Source organism: Corvus brachyrhynchos, unplaced genomic scaffold (assembly GCF_000691975.1).
Source record: "Corvus brachyrhynchos isolate BGI_N302 unplaced genomic scaffold, ASM69197v1 scaffold175, whole genome shotgun sequence".
Lineage (NCBI taxonomy): Eukaryota > Metazoa > Chordata > Aves > Passeriformes > Corvidae > Corvus > Corvus brachyrhynchos.
The window spans coordinates 2846816-2860870 of NW_008238448.1; the positions used below are offsets into that span (position 1 = coordinate 2846816).

The window sequence follows — 14055 nt, forward strand, 5'->3', positions numbered from 1 at the left end:
TAGTTTCATTTTGGAAAAGACCTGTGGTGTCCTTCCTGGTGCACAGTTAGCAGGGAATGAACTGTGGCAGCTGAGGCAACATTTGGCTTAAGGGTAAGAGCTGCCAACAGCTGAGTGCCTCAGGGAAACACAGCCTAGTCAGTTCTGCTTTGGCATGGGGACAACCTCCAGCTAAAACTGAAGTTACTTCCCTCAGCAAATAGGCATTACTGAAGAATAAAATAAAAAAAAAAAAACAAACCAACAAACAACAACAACAAAAAAACCCACCACCCATCATCATTATAAACAAGATATTTATTTTTATGGATGAATTATTCAAGGATCATGAAACAGAAAATAAGCCAGCTTGAGGATGTTGGAAAGCGTTACACCAGAAACATCAATATTAATGTAGCAAATTGTGGAAAACATGAAATTAGATAAAGTGCTAAATTTTCAGTCATATCAGTAGGATCATTAGCAGCAATTAGGAAACAGCAGAATGTAGGGTATTAACATTGAAGAGGAAATAAATACATTTTGTATTTTTTTCTGAAGTACAAATTATTTGGAAAGCCCTCAGTGTCCTCCACGGCATGGAATTGTGCATGTACTAAGAAAGAAAAGCAGGGCTTGTATGCTGCCACTGAAATTTAGCACTGACAACGAGGCAAGTCAGTCTGAAGTATCTACAGCACAGATAGGCACTGGTTGCATGCATGGTTTATACAGTGGTCCTCTCCTTTTAGTAACCTACCCAGTGCTTGCATTTATGGGTCAGGATCCCATGCGACTGGTGTGTAACTCTTCATCACCACTGACAAAAAGTACCAGCACTGCTTTGACAGGATCAGGTAGTAACTCCCACAACTCTCAAAGCAACTAAAATCCATGGGAATGCAAGCTGGGCTGTCCCTGGGAACCTCTTTTTGAGAGACCTTCAGGTTAAATTCAATCAATCAGTGTGTTTGAAATTATATATACTTTACGTGCATATTTTATAGACTCATAGGATTCAATCTATACACTTCTGGAAAAAAGAATTTAAAATCTTACTCTACATAAATATTTATAAAAGTCACTTTATTCATAGAAAATTAGATTCTTCATTTTCTTTGAATTTATAGTGAGAGTGCCCTGCATTGGCATTGTGTCTCTACACTTAGAGTGGTAGACTCTTAATACAGCATTGCTGACATTAGCAAAGCTACTCCAATTTACATCAGCGGGGAATATGGTCCATAGGACCTAAGTTACACTAGAAGATAATAAGAATTTCTTTCTCAAGCATTGTTTAGTGAATTCAGCCATTAAAACATGGGAAGTAATTAACATCTCAATATTACATATTGAAATTTAAAATATTGTATAACTAGCATGTTAGGCATATATTTTTAAACTTAATAGGATTGGCATTTGCTTTATGGCGGTTAAGCAAATCAGATTCTGCGTAATATGGGTAAATCTGCAGTTTTCACCAAGTCTGTGTACCTATGTCATGCCTGCCACTAGCACCAAGGTATTTTTGTATCACTTGTCCATTCTGTCACATCTAGATTTCAAGCCACATGGCACAATTCTCATGTATCTGAAAAAGTATTTTAAACCTACTGAAGCTAATAGGAATTCAGCCAGTTTATGGAAGGCATGACTAGGCCTCAAACAGATCCTAGGACTCAGACTATTGCACTCTTCATCTCAAAAGCAAGACGGACACAAATTCAAACCAAATGAAGAAACTTTCCCTCTTCATGTTCTTATTCTTTTACTTGGCACTGAGCGTTTTTTTGAATAAATCCCATTTTCTTGTCGGCAGGCAGCTCCATTCATGTGGCCGATGCTTTCACTTGCACCTTTTTGTGGAGAACTCTCTTCAGTTGTCTGAAAAAGAAAGGAGATGTCAGTGGAGGCATGTGTACATCTTCCACCAGGCAGCCACTGGACCTGGTTCCCATTAGGTAGCTCTGCCTGACTTTCTATTAGTGCCACAACTTCTTAGTTCTGAAAGAAATTGAACTGATTGTGTATAAATGTCTGTAAGAGTAGGCTTGCACTCCAAACCTAGTAAAATCTAGGTATATAGCAAATAACTCATCAGGTCTCTGCTTAATTACTACACCCCTAGGCAGCGGAGCTACTGCATTCCCACCCCCACAGCACCACCAAAACCCACCAAAGGGCAGTTGAGCAAGCTTTCCTGTATAGAGGGTGACATGTTTTTAAGGGTGTGAGAAATCATATGTGATTTATACAAAGCTGGAGCTGCAACCTAAAAAGTCCTAATTTGGATGCATGTCAGCCATTCATACTCAAGGAGCTGTGGTGGAAACAAAACCCTTGGAACTCTCTGAAAACCTGGACACCTTCCAGGCTGCAGGCTGGCTTAGAAAGCCAAATATCTTTCAGTAGCATGTAATACCAAGAACCAGTAGTTGCTGACTGCTGGGCTCATGACTTCGTGCAGCCCAAAGTCTGGTTGGTCTTGTTTGCACACAGGCAGATAAGGTGAGGGGCTTGCCTATAACATGCTGTAGGTCTGGATTACTCAGCTCTTTTTAGATTTGCCCCAGTGAGACAGGGTAAATCCTCTCAGGTTTCTAGTAGCGAGTTACTCTCTGAACTCAGTTGCAAGGCACAGAGCTGCTCACGCTACCCAAAATGAAGGCATGCCCTACCAAAGTAATTTATACTTGCTTTGCCGAACACCTATCTGAAAAAGAGCTAAAAAAAATTTAAAACATACTTTTCTTTTACACTGTACATTTGTAGATGCATTATTTTCTGTCTTCATTCCAGTGGCCTCTTCCATTTCTGAAAAAAAAGTAATAAAATAATTAAATTAAAAAGAAGGAGGGGGGGTGGTAAGTAAGCATATTTAGTAGCTGGCTGAAGTATATCAATCAGCTATTCCTCTGGGCATTTATCACACAGAAGAAAAACTGAAGAGTGATGAATACTTCCTAAAACATTTTTCGAGGCAATGTGATTAATCTATCAGTACTGTATAGCTTGGGGGTATTTAGAGAACAGAATAAAATTAAGAATTTGACTGTAGCACAGGGGTATCAGAGAGACCTTTCAGAGCAGAATTCTGCCTTTGTCCAGCAGGTTCACCGAAGTTTCACTTTAGTTGTTATATTCTCAGAAGATGGGAGCATTTCATGTATAACAGGCTCCAAGAGCCCTTATACTAACAGTATAAGAGATGTTATTTTCCCCTGGGTTGGTTCTCAGGTAAAAGACAAATAGAGCCTGAAAACCTTCAGGCTAAATTTGAGTGAGACAATCACGTTCCAGTACACTAGTTAAAAAACAAACAAAAAGAAAAAAAAGAAAAGCTAGAGCACATTATGGAAAGTTACACCAGTGTATCTGCAGTGTGTTTCAGGCCTGTGCTGAATTAACATATTCACTCCTTAACAAACAGCATATGTGACCAGAAATGAGTAATAACACTGAGTCTGTGAGAGAATGGCTCAAGAGCAGGATTTTGCCTAAAAGTTTGGATGAAGTACATATGGGGCTTTGTATTTATTTATAATAATTGTCATTAAGAACAGCAGTTTGATGAGTGGTAAGAAATGCAGTTGATTACTTTCCCTTGCATGTAATGGCCTAGGCTATGATGGTGTTTCATTGGGAAATGAACAAAGAAGAGTATTCCTTTGAGCCCTAAGACACACATACCTGTAAGAAGTGCATCAATTGTCTCCACTGCGTGTTTTGCATCTTCCATTGTTAAACACATTGGTGGTTTAAATTTTAAAATGTTTCTGTAGGGTCCATCTGCACTAAGAAGGATTTGACGCTCTTTGAGTCTGTGGTAAGAGGGAACACCTGTGTTAGACAGATATAAAACTATGCTGTGTCCTGTCACTTCCTTCAGGCTGAGACAGATGTTGAAAGTTTTCTTTTTTAAGTACTATGTTACCAAAAACTACACAAATCTAAAATTAAATTAATGACTAGCTGCTGGAGAATATTAGGAGGGTTTGATCACTGCACACAGTTTTTAAGAACTACTTACTTGTAAATAAGATGAAGGGCTTCAGCTGTGGCTGGTGTTCGCTTTTGCTTATCTTTCACCAGATCCACTCCAACAAACAATCCAACACCCCTGGAGTAGAAAAGAAAAGTACAGGCAAGTGAAATCCAGTGTCAGTAACCCAAGCCTTCTGCTGCAAACGCAATACCTGCTTCTAACAGTAATTCCCTTCCCTGGAGGACAAATAGGAGAAGGAGCGTGAGAGAGGAGACTTCGTCTTTGGTCATCTTTTGGCGACTTCACACAATCAAATGGGATAATAGATATTTCTGGATAAATAAATTTACCTGGCTCATTAAAGCTATATGGCCAGATAAGAATGACAGAATAATTTTCTTTCATTCTTATCCTGAAAATCTCAAGCCAGGGAGACAAATAATGAAAAAAAAGAAGTATAAAAACCCCACAACCCAACCCTTTCCCCCCAAAAAACTTGAAGGCAATTATCCATGGTAGTAACACGAGATGAGGAAAATCCATAGTAACATCTCACAAGGAACTGGACCAGAGATTTGAACAAGGTCTGCATGATTACAGCGGTGTGCGGACAACTTAGTGCATGTGGATGGCTCTTTCTCCTACTCTCCCAGAACTTTTCTAGTGGCTATGCTTGTAACTAATTAAGCAGATGGATGGACAACTTTTTTTTAAAAAAGTATTGCCTTACAATACCAGTTTTGGGTAGTCCATTTTAAGAGAGAGGTGTAGCAAAATCATGACATGTTTCCACTCACACCAAGTTTGTTGCTTTTTCTAGCATAGTTACTTTCTTCTCTGAAAGAATTACATTGCTGTAATGCACTCACCTGATATCTCCCACTAAGGGATGTTTCTCTTTTTGCTCAGCCAGCAACTCCAGGAGATAATTTCCTACACGTGTGGCATTTCCTTGGAGATCTTCTTTCTCTATTACATCCAGCACAGCCAAGCCAATGGCACAAGACACTGGATTGCCTCCAAACTGATAGCAAAGGCAAAACAAAACATGTCATCAAAATCAAAACCCATCATAACAAAACATTCTTCTGTTTCTATCCATGTTGCTTTCACTTGCCCTCTTCTGCTTGGCATGTCATGAGGAAAAGCTTGAAAAGGTGGGGATTTTGTGCCATTCAGGCTGTGGAACACTGTCCCCTACACTTGGGAAAGGGAAGGGCTCCCTCTTCCTTAGCTTCAGGTTGCAGTAGTTTGAAAATTTCAGGACTGAAGCATTCAGCTGATTGCAGGCAAAATGCTCCTGGGAAGAGCAAGTGGATGACAGATTTTATATATTTTGAACCAGAGAGTATAAACTCCATTAAAAACAGGGGAATTTGTGGTAGCTGGGAAGAAGGCTGAGTCACAGGAGCAGAAAGAGGGCTCAGTAAATGAGATGACTGAACCTCTGTGGCATGCACACAGATGAAATGTTTCCTAAAGGGTCACTGTTTTGTTAGGTGTCAGCTGCAGAGCAAAGTCTGCCAGGGCATGAGCTCCACCACCACAGCCTATCCTAGAAAATGAAATTTTACATGATCAACATTTCTGAGGAAGAGAGGGAAAGAAAAAAAAACTAAGCAAGAATTTATCTGTATGGATGTGAGCTGAGATGCATGACCTGCCAGAGAGCTTGTGCTGGTCCATGTGATGATGAACCACTTGATACAGAGCATATTTCAAAGCCTCTTCACTTGCTTTTAGATATTAGACTGTGGTTGACTCGAGCTCTCAGTAGTGTGATGCAGTGATGGATGCGGATGTTATCTGGATCACCTGGAAAACTTCTAACTGCCAAATGCTCACCAAAAGAAAAAAAAAAGGCAAAGCTTCACCTATGAACTTACTGTATTGAAATACTCCAGTCCAGAAGCACCAAAACCTTCAGCAATTTCCCTTGTTGTGACTACACAAGACATAGGGTGTCCATTACCAATGGGCTTTCCCATGGTGACAATGTCAGGCACAAAGTCTTCACCTTGCAGCTGGAATGCCCAAAAATGCTTCCCAACTCTGCCAAAGCCAACCTGGACCTCATCAGCTATGAACACTCCACCCACGGCACGCACATACCTGGAAACAAACACAATAGTTTGAAAGTCTAGTGCTGCAGAACATGGCTAGGCAATAAAGGACAAGGCAGTCTGCATCACAGAAATTCTGCAGTGTGAGGCCAAGTCAATAAAAAAAGAAAGAATACAGTTATAGCTATTTTATAGCTATGAAATTTTTAGTGTGCTACATGTTAAGGAAAAATTTTGACATTTTAATGTCAAATGGGAGTACTGCAATGGTACTGCAGGATTATAACTGGTTTAACTTCATCTTCCATCAAATTTACAGCTGAGGATTAAAGATAAGTAAAGAATGGCAATTATCTACCTAAAAAAATTAGCTGATATTCCATTAAAAAAATTGAACTGAAATCATACTCTTCAATAAGTACAAATGAACCACAGATAGCCAAGAACAGGAAAGGTTAACAGCTGAATTGATTAGATAAGTCTATACTGAAAAAAGCTGTTTCTTTGGTTAATTTTCCCGTTTATGCCCTTATGAAGTGCTGTACGTACTCTGCCACTTTCTGGAAATAGCCCACAGGTGGAATTACTTGACCTCCACAGCTCTGCATGGATTCAGCTATGAAGGCAGCAATCTACAAGAGACAAACTCATGTGAGAGCTGTGTTCATCTACTTGGCCTTGGCACAGATATCTAACACTCTAGAAATAAATGTTTAAATGTGGGCCTTTATTTAATCACGCAATGGGCTGGACAACTGAGAGCTCTTGAAAACAGCTATGGCTAAAGGATTTATTCACTTTGTAATCAGGAGTGCCCAAATTTGCAGTAGCCAGGGCCACCTTTGCAGCCTGATGGGAATGCATGGACCTCCATTAAGCCCTTGTCCCATAGCTGTGGAATTGGATGACACTTCCTGGTGTCAGTGGATGTTGAATTACGCTCCTGGGAGCTACATAAATTTATTTACAAATGTTAGTTTACAGGAGACACACAACAGTGGGTGCCATTTTACCTAAGAAGTTAATAAAGCTTGCAGGTATATGTGGTTTTTTTGTTGAATCCAGAACACCAGGCAGAGGTGGGTAGAAGTTGAACTGTAAGATGACCTGCGGCTAGCCTTTGGGCACCCCTGCCTAATGCAAATAACTATGCAAATAAAATGTCAGCACGAGGCACTTGACAAAAGAAGAGAAAAATTCTACAGATGAAATAATTCCAGTTGCTAGGAATGAAAAAGAAAGTTATTTCAAGTCAGGAAGTGTAAGAGCAGCAGATCAGACACACTGGAACATCAAAATTCGTTTCTTGTCAACAGCAGAGGTCTATGCAGCAGAGATACGATATTACCCCAAGGTCTCAGCATAAGTCTGCTATTTAAGGGATTGCATCCCCACACCACTTGTGAACCCCTCCCTGAGCATCAAGAGGTCTCTGTGCTGGTGCAGTCTTCCTGGAAACAAGGCCGAGCAGTAACGTGTAAAGAACCGTACACTACATTTGAGTATACGGCCAAAGAGTACGAAGCGTCCCATAGCATGTGAGGCTTAGCCTTTAGCACAACTTGTCCTGCCACAGGTCTATGTCACCAAAACCTAAGAAATATGCAAAAGAAAGGAAACAAGGGAAGAAAAAACAAAACTATCCGTTAGTAGAGAATAAAAAAAAAATTGATGAAGAAACTAAAAGAAGGGTGATGTAAGTCCATTGGACTAAAAGGGAACATGTTCCAGTCTCTGCTGAAGTCTTCTGGGACTTCAGCAGGTTTTGGACCAAGCCCTACAAGTCTCAACACACTAATGCCATCATATAAAAGATTAACACACATTTTAGGTACCCCTGTTCAGAAATTTTCTGGTTTTGTCAAGGTCATACTGTGTATGATTGAAAGTTTCACCTTTTTATATGACTTTGAAGTTATCTTAAGTAAATAGGCTCAGAAATGCAGTATCAAGATTTTAACCAATGCATTTTCTCCATGTCCTGGAATTTTTTATATATGCTTACTAGAATTCGTGATGTAGTTTCTCAGCTGACCTCAAACCTTTCCCTATGATATTTACAATCTACCGAGTCAATGCATAAAATAGGAAATTTAACAGCTTCGATTGTATCTGCTTATATAAAACTGTGTAATTGATCCTTTCATTGATGCCTAGAAAAATTATGATAAGAGCATCAGGTAGAAAAATGGCCCATTTTGAACACAGAACCCATCGCAGAAAAATGAAGGGAGAGGGAAGCACATGAAATTGGGAAAGAAACAAGTCCTTAGTTGCCTGTTACATGCCCCCATGCCATAACAAATAGATGAAGCCTCTGCATTTCCAGAGCACAAAACACACACCTTGCGTCCATTCTTCTGTGTTTCTTCAATAATCTTTTTCACCTCTTCAGCATAAGCACTTGCTGGATCTGGGTGGTCTTCCTTATATTTCCCTCTGTAGATATCTGGAGAAGGAGCCTGAAAAGACCAATTTATTTATTTGTTTTTATAAAGGCCATCCTTCTGTGAAATATTTACTTTCTTTTCTATTGCTCCACTTTATTGGCTTTCCACACAAATAGGTGATAGGAGTTAGTACAGCCTGGATGTTTGCTTTGAATTGCAAAAATGCTTACTGGAGCTTAAACTCAATCTGGGCCTGTCATGCGTTCAATATTACTGAAAGCAGCTGTTGTTAAAAACCATCATCTACCTCATCCACCTTTCAAGACTGTCCTTCCTCTCCCTCAAGACACAATAATGAGTACCCATCCACCACCTTATTTCAGATTCTTGCAGAAGATTCATTTCTGCAACTGGAGAGCGGGGTTTTCCAGTCTGTCACTTCCCTTCCGGCATTTTAGTCATGGTACAAATCTGTAGGACATTCAAACCTCTACAAATGGTGTTAGGTTCAGTAAATAAGAGAAAGGAAGTGGTTTAAAAAGGTTTAAAACTTCAGCAGTGCAGTTAACGCAAGGAGGTCTAGATAGGAAAGGCCTGCTTGGTGTGTATTTCTGGACTGAGAAAAATCTTTGTCTTTTTAAGATACACAAATTTAGGTGAAAAATCACACTCCCTTAGACACCCATGAGTCCTATACCCAAATCTGTGTAAACTTGTGCAATCTGCCTTTCCAGTTTTTGGAACTAGACTCAAAGTCCTGCATATCTTTAGCCAAACCAACTCAATGGATATTGGCTAATTTCATCAAACTGTGTAACTAATGCAGTGACTAAGAAAACCTGTAGCAAAATTAAGGAAATCAGCCTCACAGATGAACACCTGCTTAGAAATCCAAAGGCAAACAATTTTGCTGTATTTATTCCACTGAAAAACAGCCAAGCATATGTACACTAGCATCAGCAAAACAGAATGAAAGTATATTTACTCCAGAAGTGGGTAATTCAATATGCTGCATCACAGGCAAAAAAATGACCAAAAAAACCCAACCCAAACCAAAACGAAAACTACACTTACCACATGCACATACTCCTTCTTGCTGTCCTTTCCCAGCTGATTAAATTTATAGGGACTGATGTCAATCAGAGATGTAACATGGCCATGGTAAGCACTGTGTGAGTGTTAAATATCCAAGTCACTTTTCAACAAATGTATAGGAGAGCTAAATTTACAACTGTGCCTATACATAATCCAGAATAAGCAACTGTATCTGCAACACAGTAGCATTGTTTGTGAAGGGATCTTGATTTAATTTACTCAGGCTTTCTCTCAAAGACAATATGAAATTGCTGTGGACTTCAATTCACTAGCAAGAGTGGAAACAGGATAAAATCAAGTGCCAGGACGGGGACAGACTAAGATGATGTCCCCTGGACTGCACTGACTTCAAGGTGGCTGCCCTAGCAGCTTTAGCTGGAGCTGAAGGGTGGGTCCAGCTCCTTCATTTCCAACCCATGGGCCCCACTCTGGCCAGCCCAAGCTTTGCAAGCTAGACTCCAACATGGTTGTGAAGACTCTCAGGAGTGTGCATTGCATTGAGAAGTGGGGACCTTATGCGGCACACCACTATTTGCACTGCTGGCACTGCAGGAGAGGGAGTTTGACAGAAGCCACTGTCAAGAAAAGGATATTGTTTGAATAAAAAAGTTTTATACTGCAGAGTATGCTAAAGCTGGCTACTACTGAGGCCATTTGATTTAGAAATGAGGAACCAGAGCCTTTTGAGCCTAAAGCATGTAGCATCTTTATTGAGAGAATAATAAACACTTTTGTTCAGCTTTAAACTTGAAGCGAAGTGAACCTCAAACCAAATCAAAGACGTGTCACGATCTCAGCAGAACACACACAGGTTAGCGTGTGGCTGACAGGAGTCTGAACACAGCTGAGTCAAACAAGCTTTGTGCTGTTCAGATAGAGACATGTGCCCTTGCAATTGCTCTGTCTGGACTTTCTAATCACAATCTAAGAAGAAAATCCAGTACTACAGCAATGTCACCAAACCTACAGCTGCATCTAGGATAGAAAAACCCTGAAATGTGGTCGGCCACCTACCCTGTGGCTGTCAGCCCTCTCAATGGCTCCTGATTTTGCAGCCACTTGGTTTTGTGTGCGTACTTGTGTTCACTGGAGGAGAGTTGAGCATCATTGCAGCACTGCTGCAGAACTACAGGATCTTTCTTCTTGATCACTGAATATTTGTTTGTGCAAAATGAAACATGTCCAGCAACACGTGACAAACAGAAAGCCCTTTTCTAGAGCAGTCCAGTAGCCAGACCACTCACTGCTGTTGAAACCAGCATTTAAGTCTCTGGCCTGAATTGCTTTGGGAATCTTTGTGGGAAATGCCCTTTAACAGGTGACTGACCTTCTGGGGTGACCGACAAGCTTATTTTTCAGAGATCTTCAAAATTTGTGTTTATCCAAATGTGAAAAAGGGATTTCCTGACCTGTTCTAAGACAAAAGCAACAAAACTTTTCTTTCAGCAGGCAGTGGAGTACAAACAGCAGGGGGTTGCTGCAAAGCTGCTTCTGAAGTAATGGCAGGAGTTGCTGGCTGCGTTCACACGAGCTACTCTGCGTACTTACTTTTCCAGGGTGATCACATCTTGGTGCCCACGGTACTGCCGAGCCAGTCGTAAAGCAAGATCATTTGCTTCAGACCTGCATAGTAACAGACACAACAGCATAACAGCGAAGAAGTGCTTCCAGCTAAAAGGGTATTCTGACAGATGACAAGGCATAGGACTCACGGATATAATAAATCAGCACAGCAGACTCTGTTACTCTACAGATTACAATGCTAAGGTTGAGACTATAAGTGCCCTGTAAGGGAGCAAAGAAAAAACTGCCCTTTGTATAAACAGCAAACAAAGAGATGCTTTATTTCCCTCCCCCAGTTTGCCTGTAGATATTTACCTCCCCTTGGTACAAAGGAGACCAATTTGCAGCTGAGAACACAATGTAGCCACTAACCCCCAAAAAGCAATGTCCCATCTCCCACACTCCACAACTCTGTTCTCCCCAGTGCTTGCAACATCACAAATCTTCGCGCTGGAAGAAGACTCAAGGTTCCAGCCTGATCTGTCACAGTCCCTCTGCTCGCATGTCCCTGCAGGTTGTCTGCTCTGGACATGTAAGCGACCGCAGACTACTGAACTGCCTAAAGAAGACTAACTTGATTCCAAGGTTATCTGTCAATTTACAGATGGCATTCATCAGTTTGTGTATAACATTCATTAATTTGCAGAATTAATTTCCTCTTGCTTTTTTCCCCAGACTTTTTTTGCATATCATTCAGCAGGCTAGTTTCATGTTTTAGCTCTCTTGTTTTGAGCCATCACTCTAAATATGATGGCTACAAATAGGAAGTAAGTTTTGATCAGTGCTGGATATATTTTTGTTGCATGTTACTAAGTCCTACTTAGTAAGATTTAGACCAAGCTGCATTGAGTGTCTATCTAAAACAGGAGCAAAATAGTCATTAAAAATAGTCATATAAAAAAATACAATTCAGACCTACCCAGAGTTAACAAAATAGCAAACAGAGAGTTTCTCAGGCAGGGTGGCTGTGAGACGCTGTGCATACTGAACAAGGTTGTCATGCAGGAAGCGGGAGTTTGTGTTGAGCAGTTCCATCTGTTTTGTTGCAGCCTTTATCACATACGGATGACTGTGGCCCACTAAAGAAGAAAATAATTAGTTATTACTTGCAAGCAGTCAATTACTGAACCACAAAAGGATGTTCAGAGAAGCACTGTGATCATCACTGGGTAGAAATGTGTCCCGATCCCTACTGGAAATTAAGGAATGGAAGCAGTCTCACAAGCCAAACTGCTTACCATGTGCAACATTGTTGATGCAGTCTAAGTATTTCTCTCCTTTCTCATCAAACATGTATTGGCCCTGAGCACGCACTATCTTCAGAGGGTCCTTGGCATAGAAAACTTTGCAGGAAGACCTAAAACATAATAAATATAACACCATTTTAGTTTTCTCATTTTTTCCCCCTCCTTGAGTGTTGAGTGGGTTGATTCTTCTCTTCTGCAAAGAGCTTGTGAGTCATTCAGCTGGTGGTCAAGCAGGGGCTCTTGCTCACAGTGAAAAGCCATGCATTTCCCCAGGCACAATGGGAACAGAAGTTGGTCTTTAATAAGGGTGTTCTCAAAGCTTGACTGCCTGCAATTGATTTCACGGGAGAGCAGGGTCTGCACGTCGTTTCAGATCCTTATATGTCCTGCTGTGTTCCTAGGCCATAGTTCTGTTTGTTTACATACCTCACAGACATCTATGGCCAAGTAACTCACTGGGACTAAAGTAAGCTGTTAAGCACTGTTTTACACGATAGCCAAAAAATCATTACGCAATGGATGACTGTAGCATATAAAGGTCACAGTCAAGAACAAAACAATAATGCCTTGCAGGCTTTATTTTCAGAAGTGCTGAGCAGGTCCTAAAAACCTCACGTTCTCACCCTGCCTGCTTTGGATACAACCTTTAAAAGCAGCTTTTTATAAGCATCTAAATCACACTGACTTCCAGCAAAATTCAAGCTCCTTATAAAATTAACCAAAGTCCTCTTTAAACTTTTTTTCTTTCTTTTTTTTTTTTTTTCCCTCCCCCCACTCTTGGAGAATATGCCAACTATGTAATTATGTTGAATGATATTACTGAGCAGAAGGAAAGTCTTCTGAACTGTAGTGGTGTTTATATGACCTTGGATAAACACAGTTGTTTCCAGGTAAGTCTGAGAATTACTGTTGGGTATAGTTATATGAGGTTATGAACTTGTAAAGCCTGAATGTGACTCCTGGATACTGAGTAGTTTGCTTTCTTTCTCACAGCTTCTAGCCCTGTTGCACAGTTCTTTTCTGACATCTTCAGCTATTTCTCTGCTATGCTTTGAAATCAATGTCCATCATCATTGGCCATTTCTTGACCACAGGTTTCTTTCTCTAACCTGTCAGTTCATTCTGTGAAAGTTTTTTTTTTGTTTGCCCAGCACTGCTCAATCCTACAATCCTTGCTCAGGCAGGACTCCCTTAACAATGAGCTGGCCCCTAAAAAGGAGTTGATTTTCTCTCTTTATGAGGCCATGACTTTAATGAATCTTTTGTTATGAACTTTTAGTAAGCTTTCTATATATGCTACACATTTAAGAAGCGATTAGCAAAATATATCTGTTTTTACAACCTGGACTTACTTTTCACTTGGCAACATCCACTGAAGAAATAATTAAAGCTGCTCATCATGTATGAACCAACGTTGCCATACAGAGAGATCAGATACATGCACAGCCAGGACTATTGCTCAGATCACAACCTCTGGCAGCCCTCCTGCATGTCCCTCAGTTAAACTTAAGGAATAGCCACAGCTTCATTCAACAGAGACGGCTGTTTTGCAGGTGCATGCACAAAAAACCCCAACCCTGCACAGCCACATTTTAGACATACACCTGGGTACCACATTCTGGCTGCTTGCTTCGATCTGTTGGAAAAGTGAATGATGCGTTTGATGTGCAGTGTTTTAATGACGGCATTCCCCACCTGCCTGGGGAATGCCGGCTGGCCCCGAGACTTCCCAA

General features: G+C 40.6%; 1 protein-coding gene across 1 annotated transcript in view; it reads right to left on the reverse strand.

Moving 5' to 3' along the window:
- Positions 1 to 278: 278 nt before the first annotated feature.
- The window catches only part of ETNPPL (ethanolamine-phosphate phospho-lyase), a 27731-nt gene continuing 13954 nt past the window's right edge, over positions 279 to 14055 (reverse strand). The window contains exons 4-15 of the mRNA XM_008635612.2: positions 12314 to 12436; positions 11995 to 12154; positions 11061 to 11135; positions 9492 to 9585; positions 8373 to 8489; positions 6577 to 6659; positions 5851 to 6076; positions 4834 to 4988; positions 4010 to 4099; positions 3670 to 3800; positions 2726 to 2793; positions 279 to 1863 (exon numbers count right to left, since the gene is read on the reverse strand). Of these exons, the coding sequence (XP_008633834.1) occupies positions 1732 to 1863; positions 2726 to 2793; positions 3670 to 3800; positions 4010 to 4099; positions 4834 to 4988; positions 5851 to 6076; positions 6577 to 6659; positions 8373 to 8489; positions 9492 to 9585; positions 11061 to 11135; positions 11995 to 12154; positions 12314 to 12368 (1386 nt within the window). The 5' untranslated portion in view covers positions 12369 to 12436 and the 3' untranslated portion in view covers positions 279 to 1731. The remainder of the gene's footprint in view (positions 1864 to 2725; positions 2794 to 3669; positions 3801 to 4009; positions 4100 to 4833; positions 4989 to 5850; positions 6077 to 6576; positions 6660 to 8372; positions 8490 to 9491; positions 9586 to 11060; positions 11136 to 11994; positions 12155 to 12313; positions 12437 to 14055) is intronic.